This window comes from Microcaecilia unicolor, chromosome 8 (assembly GCF_901765095.1).
Source record: "Microcaecilia unicolor chromosome 8, aMicUni1.1, whole genome shotgun sequence".
Taxonomy (NCBI): Eukaryota; Metazoa; Chordata; class Amphibia; order Gymnophiona; family Siphonopidae; genus Microcaecilia; species Microcaecilia unicolor.
Window position 1 is genome coordinate 39323526 of NC_044038.1, and position 14153 is coordinate 39337678.

The following is a 14153-nucleotide window of genomic DNA, read 5'->3' on the forward strand; positions in this document are numbered from 1 at the left end:
AGCTTCAGCAATGTCGTCACTAGTTTAGTGGTGCAGCCCCTTGGACTTGCCAGGATGCTGTTCGTCCAAGCCGAGGTTAAAGAACATACACGAGGAACCCCTAACTAAACAAAGGTAATACTAAGAAAAGCTCCTAAAACTTCTGCAAAGATACCAGAGACATTTGAGAATGTAACACTTTAGTTTTCTAGGGTGGATCCTGGATAGGTCTAGCAGGAATCAAGGAAAGGAAATTTCACCTTCATTATCATGATACAATCCAGACAAGTGGGGTTTACTAAAGCTTAGGACACGAACTGGGAAGACAAACAAGGCTCCTCTAAGAACCATGTGTCATGACTCTTGGAGCTTGGTAATTAGAAGCCCCAATATCATGGAGCATAACCCTGGCGCAGCAATCACCTGAAGTCTCTATTATTTTATGAAGTCTCTTTTATTGAATAAATCACAGATAATTTACTCACAGATAGATGTTCAGGATACAGAGACTTCTTAATCTGGAGGCTGTGGGAGGTGGAGATCTGAAGAGAGGTAGTTGTATTGCAGGGGGAGGGGAAGGTAGTTGAACAGGTAGAAATAGTCCAAAGCTGGGTGACTGCAATGTGCGATATCTCATTTGGAAGAAGATATTTACAGGGTAAAAAATCCAGGTTCGCTACAGAGATTTTCAACAGGACAGAGCTGTCTGGAGCGAGATGGGGTCATCTCCATGCCCCTGGCTGGATGGTGTTAGCATACCTCATGGCTGAAAGGACAAAGAGGTGATGGGGCTTTTTACAGGCTCGGGGGGGGGGGGGGGGGGGGTTGCAGATAGAGGCCAATGGGAACAGAGCTTGCCATCGGGTGGCAAGGGGTGGTCCTAGAGATATGAAGGAAAGGTCATACCTGGCTGACCTCTTAGGACAGAGATAGTAAGGCTGAACAGGAAATGGTAGCAGGGAGACAGAGGAGCCAAGTTTGGCAGAGAGAGAGAGAGGGAGGTCCAGGCAGCCTTACAACCAGTGGTAACAACTCTTGCACAACCAAGCAAGTGTGGCTGCACTGCCTGTGAACTACATTAACCACAGTGCCTTCCTCATATATCTTTACAATGAGAGACTGCAGCAGCAAAAGTTCTTAGAAATGAGAATAACAGTAAAGACATTACACACATTTTAGGATCACGTTATGAACTAGTGCAAGGCTGTCAGGGAACAGAACACCATGTTCCCAAAGGTGCAACACTCCCTAGCCCAGACATCCAATTTCTAGTTACCTTACACAAGAATGCAACAACAAATAAGTTGCTGCCTTACAGAGATATCCTCTGGCATGACTGCCCCAAACTCCACCCAGGATGTTTGCTCTGAGTGAGCCCCAAGACCCACTAAATGACCTAGCAGTTCATCAGATATGCTGTACTGATGGCTTCCTTAATCCAAAGGGAAATAGAGTACTTTAGATGCCACCTGTTCCCCAATGTGGTCTACCGACAGAACAAACATGATTTGTCAGCTTTATATTTCAAAGCAAGACCTTTCTGACATCCAAGGTCTTGGACATCTCTCCCGAGTCCACTGTGGTGAAAGCTATGTGGAATAGAGAAGACTTAAAAAAAAAAAAAAAAAAAAAAGGGGGGGGGGGGGAGATGGGATTATCCACAGAGAAGATGAATCTCCAGTGAAAGGAAGGTAAGGATCCCTACAGAAAAGGGCCTATGACTCCAAATTGCATCTGGATAAACCAACAGCTACCGAGAACAGACTTTTCTTTTGTTTAGTGTCAGATCCTTCAGGATTGCCTCTCAAAGAGGCTCAAAAGGAGAAACTGTAAGAGCAATCTGAGCAGATAGATCCCACTGAGGATCTACCAACCACCTTTCAAAAAAACCCCACAAAGTGCCCAGGTACACTGCTGGAGACACCTTTTCACTCTAGTAGAGGATTAGGTTAGTGCAGCAGACTTTGATCCTGGGGAACTGGGTTCGATTCCCATTGCAGCTCCTTGTGACTCTGGGCAACTAACAACCCTCCATTGCCTCTGCTTTGAATGTAGTTGCAAAAACCACAGAAAGGCAGTATATCAATTACCATTCCCTTTCCCTTCCTTATAGCAGGCCAGCTACCTTATCATGAGCTGAGGGCCAGGCCATTGTCTAGATCATCAGCCTTTTATGCCAAGCGTGCCAGATGCCAGAAATGCACATAGACAAGCAAGTAGATGACCCGTGGGCTTTCAGGGGCGTAGTAATTGCCACCAAATGATCTTTCTGTCTCAACCTACTTCTTTCAAGTCAAGCTGTAGGCCAAAAATGTTACAGTAACTCCATGACAGGCCCCTGACAGAGACAAGGACCTTGGCTAGAATGGCATGCGAGGTCAGTCAGGACCACCCTATTGACTAGAACAGGGTGCCCGGAAATTCTGCATAGGACCCAGCCTATGAGCAGCCAAAGAGAAAATACATACAGAAAGCCCTCGAGCCGTCTCCAGGCTCCTCCATGTTCATTTGGCCACGGTCTCATCTTAAATCTGGGACAGTCTTGGCTGATATGGTCTGGCTATTTTTTATGGCCACTGTGGTCAGAGCATGGCTCTTTCATTGGTCAGTACAGTCAGCCTCCATGGTGTGCCTCAGGAAGTTGCCCTTCTGGGGCACGGTCCTTTAGGGAGATCTCAAAACTGGTAAAGGATTTAAGGGAGTCAAGGCTTCAGCAGCTCCAAGCAGATTGAGCTTGTTCCTTGGTGAAGAGCTCCACCCACCAGTTTTGAAAAAAGGAGTGACAGTGCTTTAAGTCAGGTAAGCAGTCCTCCGCCACTGCCTCCTCTTAAACCTTGGGCCATTTAAAGACCCCTTTGTGGCATCCACAGGACCAGACAGGGTGGCCCCTCTTCTGGAAGGGCTAAGGGGCCCAGTGAATTGTAACACACTTACCTAGGTGGGAGGCTGTCTCATCTGTTTTATTTGAAATGGGCTAGTATTACCTCAGATTAATGGATGCTGAAGGTAATTTGGTGGGGTTACACCTGTTTGGAGGCGACTACTTTCTTTAAAGCCTTATGGAGAGGAAAAGCCTAGTTGGGGGGGGGGGGGGGGGGGGGGGCGGGGTACACCTCCATAAGCCTTCCAGGATAAAAGGTCCATCTCTGCTGCCTCTGACCTCCTTCTCCATTTTGAAAAAGGAGGAGGTTACCTGGCTATCAACGAAATCACTTTCTACATCAGATCAAACAGATAATTGAAGATTCATCCCCTTCTAAAGGGGAAGCTCCACTTTTTCAGGGGTCAGACTACCCAAGAGAAAGACGTCCCCCTCATCATCCCCACACTTCCAGTCCTCATCCACAGCAGGAGCAGGAATGGGACCCCAAACAGTTTTTAGCACGTCTGAAAAATCTGGGGCACTTGGGCACTTTGCCCCTGCAGCCAACAGTTCATCACCTCCCCAGAATGAAGTGGCTCAAGGCTGTGCTAGCCCTGGCTGCAAGGGCAACAAAAAGGCAGACAGAGCCCTCTACAGACAACCTGCTATTTTCTGCATGAGCTGCTGCCCAGGAGCCCCCTACCCCAGCTGATCAGAAACCTCTGACCATGCTGCAGTTGAAGCTGCCTCCCAATCCTGACCTGTGGAAGACGAAGTTAGCTCCTAAAATGGCTGGTATTCCCACTGGCCAGAAAGTTGAAGGAGAAGCACCTGTCATGATCTCCTGCTGCCCAGGCGCTTCCCACAATCTGGGGGATGTCCAAACACTTGCTAGGACAAACAGAGCCAATCATGCTGCTAACAAAACAGTACCCATATAGCACAACTGCTCAGCATCGCTTTCATGAACTCTGCTAGGATGGCACAACCCCCCCCCCCCCATCAACATTCTTTTCTAGCATGCTACCAGCCTCCTCACCCACCTCCTGGGATGCTGTGAAGAAATTACCACTGGCAGCAAACACCCACCTCCAGCGATCAGAGGCTTCCCCAAGAGCCTCCACCTTGAGCTCCATTTAATTTTTTTTTGTTTGAATACCGGTTTTATTCAGGCAGAGGAAGAATCCAGAGGAACCAATTTAGTCTTTTTTTTTACTAAAATCCCAATGGGGGGGGGGGGGGGGGGGGGGAGGGGAGAGGAAGCAAAGCTATAGGGGCTTCTACTTATGAAACCTAGAAGAGGTCCCCCACAACCTACCAACCCACGAATTGGAATCTTGGCACTGGGCCTCCCCCAGTCTCAATTAGGACAAAGCTCTGCAGATCTACCCTAAAAGTCTCTTGGGACCAGAAAAGCTCAAATCAATAGCCACAGACCAGGATCTGTGCCACGGAGAGCTAGGTCAAGAAGGCTCCCACTGCACATTCAAAATGAAACTAACAGCTGAAGGAACAGAATACTGTCAGGTCCCAGGGGTCCACTATTCTATATAACTGGTGATGATATCACTGACATTTACAGTTCTGTGCTCTCGTTTGCCAATAAGAGTGGAGGAGTGGCCTAGTGGTTAGGGTGCTAAGTAGTAGTAGTAGTAGTGGTGGACTTTGGTCCTGGGGAATTGAGTTCGATTCCCACTTCAGGTACAGGCAGCTCCTTGTGACTCTGGGCAAGTCACTTAACCCTCCATCACCCCATGTAAGCCGCATTGAGCCTGCCATGAGTGGGAAAGCACGGGGTACAAATGTAATTTAAAAAAAAAAAAAAACCTACTTGTGTGAAATGGTCTAGCAGGATGTTAAGCCAAGGAATGGGCTTTAACAAAATCACATTTGACCTTCATTCTAATTATCACCTGCTAAGAGAGTCAATTCCCATGTTTGTAAATTACAATGCATAGTAACATTAAATAATGCATAAAGTCTCACTGGCCGAAAATCAAAATTTCAATTAGAGCCCTTGTGTAGTTTTAACTTGGGTAGAGACCTTAAACTGAAATAATTTTCAGCCCTCTTATTTTAAGTTACAAACAGTATACATACCAATAGTTGATAACAGTAAGTTTTGAGGAGAAACTGCTTTTGCACACTTTGAAGCATTTTGATCAATATAGCTACCAGACGTGTTACTACCTGCATCACCAGATGTATTGTCTTCACTATGAAGGGTTCTTGTGACTGAACTAACTGATGTGTCCATGTGTTTTACATCACAGTTGTCCGTCAATGCATCGTCGATTATTTGTGCAGGACTAATATCTTCTACCATGGTAAACTTTTCCAAAATCGGAATGGTTAGATCTTCATTTTCTATATTTGGATTTAACCTTGGGGACACTTTTTCTAATACAGGAATCATTCTGTTCACTGCTTCATTTTCACAGTTGTGAGCAGAAGCAGATTCAGTACTTTTGTTCTGAAACACAGGTAGAAATGTATTTTGCTGTGGAGGGTGTTTAGACACTAACAGTTCTGCTTTATCTACAGATGTATTAACTACAATATTCTGTGGTAAAGAATCTTTGAAGAGTTTTGAGCTTGCTGAATTTTCCTTTTTCTGTGTTGATTTTTCTTTCAAAGGATCCTGTGCTTTACTCTGATGGTCAGCAAAGCAAATTCTATCTTTTTTTAAAGAGCAGCCATTTCCTCCAGAATCAACATCTACTGACACATTCAGCTTACTAGAACAGACTTCCTTCTCTTTACAAGGGACTTCCTTCTCTTTACAAGGGACATCCTTCTCTTTACAAGGGACATCCTTCTCTTTACAAGGGACATCCTTCTCTTTACAAGGGAGCGACGTTTTGCTAATTTCAGACACTGAATTTTCTTGAGCAGAATAATTGTTTTTGCAAATTATATCAACAGACTTTTTAAACAGCACAGATTGAGCATCATTATATGTTTCTTTAGAAGTCTTTTCTTTTTCCCATATATCCTTTATTTTGTTCAATGCTTCTACTTGTTGCCGACAACTTTGATTCATAGTCTTTCTTGCTCGCAGTATCTTTTTAGCAGTGCCATTTGAGATCTCCATCTTTCATGTCCTAAAAAAAAAATATTTTAGCGTGAAAATAGCAAAACTGCTCCAAGTGCACATATAAAACTAAAATGGATTATAACATTTCAATTGTATATTACTAGTCACATTCACCTTTGTGTGTCTAAAATCATTTCAAAAAACGACTTGATAGAGAACCCCTCTCCCAGCATTTCAGAAACTCTACCACCTCTTATACCGTGTGCCCAAGCCTCTAAAATCACAGAAAAAATTGTGCATATACAATAGTGTGAACCAACATGACAACTGTGAAGACGGACCTCTAGGAAGCTAAAAGTCACAAGATAATGTACCCCATTTTTCTTGTTCTTGATGAAATTATTCCTGCCTCCTACATCACAGCCCACTTACACCTGAAATGACATATCGACCCAGTAAATTCCATCACTGTCAAACAAATAATCTTTTAGGTTTGCCATTGACAAATTTGGCATTTCAGATGTGACCTTAATTTAGTGCAAGCAGTGTTAGTAGTTACCTTATTTGATCACACATTTCTTATAATTTGTAAGCCTTCGATTTTAAACTACCCTAATTATACTCGGGTAAAAAAATGTAGTGCTGGAACAGTGTACACAAAGATATTTCCTGTTCATTCTCTTCCCCTGCCTCTACTTGACCTGTTCCATGCTCAAAACCCTTTGACACGCTCACCTTCAAACCCTGCGATCCCTTCTGCTCTAGCAGCAGACTAAGTGTGGAGGCTGAGACAAAGCAAGTGTTGGCCTTTATCGACCAGACAGAAGTCTATAAAGTGCAGCAGGACAAAAGGATCAGAGAATGTGTGAGACAAAGGAACGGACAACCACAGTCTGGCCACCTCCATCCCCAATACTGTTATTAGTCCTACTTTTTTTTTCAGCACATGTTGGGGACATTCTCTGCTGATGGATTTAGATGGCACTTAATTGAATAACTAGAATCTCAGTAGAGATATCCCCAGATAGATGTAGGAACAAGGTGAAAAGATATTCTTAATAGGAAACACAACTAAAAAGGTAGATATACCAAATTAATATGGCTCAAAATATATTTTCTGTCAAACAACTATGTTTATGTAACAAGCCTGCAGTTATATTAAAATTCAACAATCCATGGCAATCAACATTTATAAAAATATAGTAGCGATGGAAAACAGGTAGACTAAATGAGCCATGTAGTTATCTGCAGGCAATCTGTTTACTTTTCATAACGCAAAAAAAACAACTGAACCAAAAACGAGTGGAAATAGTTTGATGGCTGCCAAGGTTTAGGAATCAAAGGAAAATATAGCTTGTGTAAAACAGTCGGAGAGAAATTTACAGATAATGTAATGCCTCAAAGATAGGCACAACAGAGTAAACAGTTTCAAGTGGGCAGACTGGATGGACTGAAGTTCTTTGCTGCTAACATCTTATATGTAAATTTTTAAAACCATTTTGCTCTTGATTTTATTTATTGTGGATTTAAGGAGAAAAGGAGTTGCATTGTTTTCTACCCTACCCTTGTCTCTTATTTAGGAACAAAGTTCCTTTTCACCTTATTTCTTTATAAGCTAGTGAGAGCTCTTCGCTTTTGGCTCGGCAGCAGCTGTATCCTGCAATGGGCCTATTGCACAATCTATACAAACCACTTCCCGTTTTCTCTGTACAATCTATCCAAACGACATTCAGCCGCTGGCTGTATCAGGTGCCTAGATTTAGGCGCTGATTATATTTATTTGTTGCATTTGTATCCCACATTTCCCCACCTCTTTGCAGGCTCAATGTGGCTTACAATACATCATGAGTATTGGAAATACTTGAGAGAGTACACATTTAGTGTTAACAGAAGGATTTTGGGTAACATGATAATGACAGAACATGATAGTATTTTAACAAGCAAACATAATAAGAAATATGTAAGAATTATATAAGAAAGTATACATTTAGTAATAGCAAAAGGATCTTGGGTAGCATATTAATGAAAAAACATGTTAATATTTTGGCAAGTAGATATTATGGAGGCAGTTCTGGATATGTGTACAGGAGTTCATATTTGTTGATCATTGTTGTATGCCTTGTTAAAGAGATGAGTCTTCAGTAGAATTCGGAAGTTAGCTAGTTCATAGATAGTTTTTAAATTGTGCGGCAGCGCGTTCCAGAATTGTGTGCTCGGGTAGAAAAAGGTTGAGGCATGTGTTAGTTTGTATTTGAGACCTTTACAGTTTGGGAAGTGAAGATTAAGGAATGTGCGGGATGATTTTTTAGCATTCCTGGGTGGTATCAGGTCTGACATGTAGGCTGGTGCGTCTAAATCTATGCGCATCCATATTCTATAACTAGGTATGTAAATTTCAGAACACCCGTTTCCCCGCCCATAACCACACCCCTTTTTGTCTATGCACGTTATTAGTTCTGTGCACAGTTACAGAATAAGTTTAGCCACTTGTGCGCCTACGTTCTAATCAGTGCCAATTAGTGCTCATTATTGTTTAAGTGCTGTTATCAACGCTCATTAGCTTGTTAAGTTACATGCATTATTATAGAATTGGTACGATCTCTAGGAACACTATATAGAATCAGGGGATTAATGCATAAATTTGACCACATATAAAAGGGTCTTATCTTATACAGTTCATCTTATGTAGTTAAGAGCTGAATATCGGCACTTAACCACATAAATGCTAACTCTGCCCTGGAATACCCATAATGTCAGTTTTGGTTGAAGCACTAACTGCGAATATTCAGCGGCACTAACCACTTAAGTGCCACGAAATATGCAGTTAGCCACAGACATGCAATTTAAATGGCCAGAAGTCTGCTTCATTTAAATTGCTTTGAATATTGGGCAGTACATATAATACTGGGCAACAATGCCTTATTCCTGTCCACACCCTCGAGTAAATATATTTTAATATATGATTTTCCACCACTGCTTTAACCTGCAGGTTTAATAACGGTTATACCTATTTTTTGTGTGGGTAAATTTTCTACAGAAAATAATTCAGGTTGATTTAAGAAGACAAAGCTACATTTTAATACTAAACTACTTTTATTCTAATAGACGTATACCTATGTTACAAAAATCATAACTCCAGTCACCAATTCTACTCAAACCAATTTTTAAACAGGTGAAGGTAATCTCTTGAAATAAATCCTATTTAAGTAACAAAAGGTGATTAAGTGGCAACCCAAAATAAGAGATTAAGTCTACTTTAGAATTTCTAATGAGCTGTAAGCCTTAAACTTTAAAAAGTGTCTCTCAAAAGTGAGTTCAATTAAAACTACAAGGTATGCCATGACAATTAAAATTTGCTTTACAAAGTCTACAAAAACCATACCTACAGAACTGTCATAATAACCTTTGTAAACATTTCCGGTGGATACCTCTCACGAGTTTGAGCAATACCAAAACCAAATCTCTGTAAAGCATAAAAGATTTATTAAAATGCTCGTTGCCATTTTTCTCTATGAATACGATGCTTTGGAAACAGGGCCCTATTTGGCTAGGCACAGCACAAAACAAGAAAAATGTTCCTGCGACCAGAGTCTGAGAAGACTTAACGCTGGTTATTATTTACTTTTTTTTTTTTTTTACTAAAGCAGAATACCGGCGAGCGCGGTGCCTAGAAATCCCAATTAAAAAAAGAAAAAGCAATCAACTTAATTTAACCCAAGGCTGAAAAAGACGTACACACTTTCTATAAATTCTAACGTAAACTTTGCCTGAATACCAGGAAGACATCCTATGTGACTTTCGAGCCCATCTTGGAAAAATTACCACCACACAGGCACAGCGCTTTCGTCCTTCCAAATGTGTTCCTCGACAGCGAAACGCTATGGAGAAGTTACCTTGGGAAAAGGAAAATGTTTGCCTTTTTTTTTTTTTTTTAAATTGGTTTTCCGGTCATCAGTCTGAAGAAGCCGTACTTACAGCGGGGGAAAAAAAAGCCCTGTTTCCTAGCTTGGGGGGTAGGGGAGCCACGTGTTTTACACACCGGCCTGTAGAAATGTTATTGTGGTGGTGACTTGAGTTGGGCCACTGGCGCAGGACCGCGACTTCCCAAACACGGCCCACCCAGTGTGGGCCTTAGGCACAGACTCGCTATCCCACCACCTCCCTCGCGGGCTTAGACTCGCTTTGCTGATGTTCGCGAGCCCGGAAGTGAGCTAAGGGACGTCCCTGATTGGTCGCGTCAGTTCGAAACCATGGTCTTTTTTTTGCTCCCCTCCCAGCATGACCACCACCGGGGGACTGTGTGATGCATAAATTATGGCGACAGCATCTTTTTTTCTTTCTTTTTCATTTCGCCTGTTGTAGCACAGGGTTTTCCGGCGGTTAACAGCAGCTCCTGAAAAACAACTCTGTTGCCGTTACCTCCTTGCTTTTCCCCTCCTCGGCTGGTGGTTATTGGCACTGGCCTGCTGTGGTTTGGACTCATTTAGACTCTCAACAGGTGAAAACTGTTAAGGCAGAACATTTAGGAAACACCTGCGCGGTTATCTAACTACTGAGGAATGGCATGAGTTTTCTCTTGCTTTTATCAGGGCTCTTAAACTGTCTGACTCTTTTTCTGTTGCTCTCTGTAAGCTGTGTTTTTCTGTGCTTGTGTTGGTAAAGATGGGATAGAACTTGAGTGCGATCTTCAAAGCCATTTACCTGACTAAATTGGTTTATCTGAAAAGTTTTAAAACAGATAATATATTGACATAGGAGGACCTAGCAGTGCTATTTTAAAACACCTAGGGCAAGATGCACAAAAGTCCTCGTTAGAGCCGTTCCGTACCGAATTCCATAACGAATCGGTACGGAACGGCTATGCACGAAGGAAAGGGAATGCAAATGAGCTACTCGTTGCAGCTCACTTGCATTCTTTAACCCTTCGTTAAAACCGTCGATAATCGGCCCGTAAAGCATGCCCAGAGCAGCCAAGCGTTATGCGGGCTGCTATGCATGCCAAAAACGGAAAAACAAAAACAAACACGTGCTTTATGGACGGCCTTGCCCCGGCCCGCCCGAGGTCACCGTTGCTCCCCACTCCCCCTGCATTAAAATCGCGACTTTTTTAGGCAGCCCCGGCCCCCCTCTCTCCTTTTTTTTTTTTAGAAAAAATAGCTCCAGCCATCCTCCGCCCCGCCGCCCCCCCTGAGGTCGTCGCCGCTGCTCCCCCCCCCAGGAGGAATGGACGGACGTCGGAGGAGGCGATCAGCTGTTCTTGCAGAGAGGCACTGCATGGGCCCGGTTTCAGATGGAGGGGGGCCTGGCGGAGGGGGGGAGCGGCGGCGACAACCTCGGGGGGGCGGCGGGCACGGGGGCGGAGGATGGTGGGAGCTGTTTTTTCTAAAAAAGGAGAAAGAGAGGAAGGGAGGGAGGGGGCCGGGGCTGCCTTAAAAAGTCACGATTTTAATGCAGGGGGGAGCAGCGGTGACCTTGGGCGGGGGGAGGGGGCAAGGCCGTCTATAAAGGACGCTCCTGATGAGCGTTTTTACCCTCTCCCGATTTTTTTTTTCTTCACATTGTTTTGGAAGGCGGGGTAACCCCAACGAGAGGTACAGACCTCTCGTTAGCTTTCCCGGAGTTTTCCAGCGTTAGGGCAAGCAGAAAACCTTAGTGCATCTCATTTCAATAGGGTTTCTACACAATTTGCTCATCTGCATTCCGTTTTCGTTTGCTGCTACCGTCGTCGGAAATTGGGCTTTAGTACATGCCAGGGTTAAAAACTTGTTCGTTAAAGGTTCTTTAAAGGCTCGTTTAGTTTAGTGCATCTTGCCCTTAGTCTGCGTGCAAAAGTCAGACCTAGGACCTAGCAGTAATAACACTGAAAATAATTGAAAGGGGTCACTTACCAATTTTCATGTTAAACAACACAGTTGGTGTGTCGGGATTCCTGCAGCTTGAATCCGAGCACCGCAAAGCTTTCCGCTAATCACATCGGCGGCACCAATGTAATCAAGATTTAGGTCTTTTTACCACCATCCCAATGTTCATACATATCCTGGGAAAAGATTGGAATGATAAAAGACCAAGGCCACGTAACGTATGAGAAAAGTAATTTATTAACTTACCAATAGAGTATACAGAATTAAAATAAATTTTCTCATAGGAGTACAGTTTTGCTTATACAAAAGTATTAGCTGAGACTGTCTCAAACATTCACTAATCATGCTGATATATATATATATATATATATATATATAATTTTATTTTATTTTTTTTTAGATTTTGCTCACACCTTTTTCAGTAGTAGCTCAAGGTGAGTTACATTCAGGTACACTGGATATTTCTCTATCCCAGGAGGGCTCACAATCTAAGTTTGTACCTGAGGCAATGGAGGGTTAAGTGACTTGCCCAAGGTCACAAGGAGCAGCAGCTGGATTGCAAGACTGGTGCTCTAACCACTAGGCCACTCCTCCACTCCACATATTGTTTCTACACAAAGGCCTTTCATAAAACATTAGTTCATTCTTTTCACTCATCATCTTTTTGTCTTGTGTTGTACAGCCAAAAACTCCCTGCTACTTTATCTATTACCTCATGTTCTTTTTCCTGAACTCCCGTGCACATACCGTTCTAACTACAGTCATGTTTGTTAGTTTGCTCAATCTTTACCTTTAACAACATCCCTTGATCCATAACTGTGCTGCTATTTCTGTAGCTGGATTAAAAAGAAGTGTTTCCTGGAATGTGTTTAAGTTAGGGGAAGAAAATAATGCGGCAACATTTGGATTTCAAAAATATTTATGCTATTTTATTTTCTGCTCATGCTTTTGGCTGGCCACACAAATAAGTGCAAAATTTCTTTTCTGAAAATTGTGTATTTGCCTGGCCAATTTATTTATTTATTTTTTGCAGAGATCAAGTGGTATTAGTACCAGCCTGTGCAGGTCAATGAGAGGAGGCTGCTGCTGCAATGGATGCTGGCTGGCCTACATTGTCCAGACAGAGGAAGCAGTGGCCACAGCTCCTGGCTTGTATGGTCAAAGAGGAGGCTTTGGCTGTGGATGCCGGCCTCTGTGGTGCGAAGAGAGAAGGCTGTATATGCACGTCTGTGGAGGGTGAAGCAAAGAGGCTGTGTGGTCTGAAGAGGGGACATAGACTGTCGGTGTGGACATGTATGGGCTTGAAGAACAGAGTAGAGAATGACACGGGAACAATATTTGTCCCTGCCCCATCCCTGTGGGTTCTGTCTCCATCCCCACCCTGACCCCTCAGGCCCTGTCTCCATCCCCATCCCTGTGGGCTCTGTTCTCATCTGCAGAAGCCTCGAACACTTACGATTTTATATTTTAACTTTTTTATTAAAGTATAAAAAGGAACAATATGCTATACAACTGTTGTGTATAAATTAGAAATAGAAAACAATAATAACACTGAGCAGCTTTAATAACCCTCCCATAACCACCATCCTCTACCCTTCCAACCCAATAATAGCTGACTTCTACTACCCCAAGGAATCCTAATCCATCCTGTTAAAATGTCCAGGGGTACAAAATACAACCTGTTCTGTATGTCTTAGAGGGGAGAAATGCCCTATGAAGCACTTATTATTTGTTAATCTGTTGAGTAAGAAGTCATCAACCATCTCAGGATTCAGTCTAGCTGACCTGTCTTCCGCAGTCCCTCCTGCAATAGAAGATGTGCTCGTAGCAGGATGTACAGAATCCCCCATACAAATTTTGCTAGCTGTGGCCAGCATGTTTGCCAAAACATGACAATATTGTCTGCATCAAACATAAATAACAGCCCAGTTCATTAACAGGCTTTGAAGTAGGCTCTGTCCCCATCCCTGCCCTGTCCCCAACCCCGCTGTTACTGTGGGTCCCCATCCCCATATCATTCTCTAGAACAGAGGCTGTAGGACAGTGCTTGTTAGTGTTTGTGGCTGTGATCCCATGATCATGGCCAAATAAAAATTTGTGACATCCCCAGGTGCAGAATAATGATGTATCCATGGAGATCCCACCCAGGTCGTTACCCCTAAGGTGGGTTTTGTGACCCCACTTGGGATCCTGATCGACATTTTGGGAAGCTCTGCTGTGGCGACTGGGTAAAAACCAGTTCCTGTGCATTCCACTTTAAATCCACTAGTGGTTCAGTGTTTAATTTTGCAGCAGTGTCCAAGCCACTGGAGCTGTGCTGAATCCGCTTGGTGAGATCTAGAAAGTCTGGCTCTCTCTGCCAGCAGTTTGCCCAAGCATCCTCCAGATCTCCTGGCAGCTCTTAAAATGGAGG

The 14153-nt window shown here is 43.3% G+C and overlaps 1 protein-coding gene across 8 annotated transcripts in view; it reads right to left on the reverse strand.

The window, feature by feature from the left end:
• ATF7IP2 (activating transcription factor 7 interacting protein 2) overlaps positions 1-10312 on the reverse strand; it is a 123411-nt gene extending 113099 nt beyond the window's left edge. Inside the window, exons 1-3 of one of the 8 annotated variants that reach the window (XM_030211751.1) lie at positions 9855-10020; positions 6254-6313; positions 4943-5946 (exon numbers count right to left, since the gene is read on the reverse strand). In XM_030211751.1, coding sequence (XP_030067611.1) covers positions 4943-5936 — 994 coding nt within the window. In that variant the 5' untranslated portion in view covers positions 5937-5946; positions 6254-6313; positions 9855-10020. Of the gene's footprint in view, positions 1-4942; positions 5947-6253; positions 6314-9618; positions 10021-10298 lie in introns of those variants that run through there. The other 7 variants (XM_030211754.1, XM_030211750.1, XM_030211748.1 and 4 more) reach the window with 7 other exon arrangements.
• Between the last annotated feature and the right edge of the window lie 3841 nt (positions 10313-14153).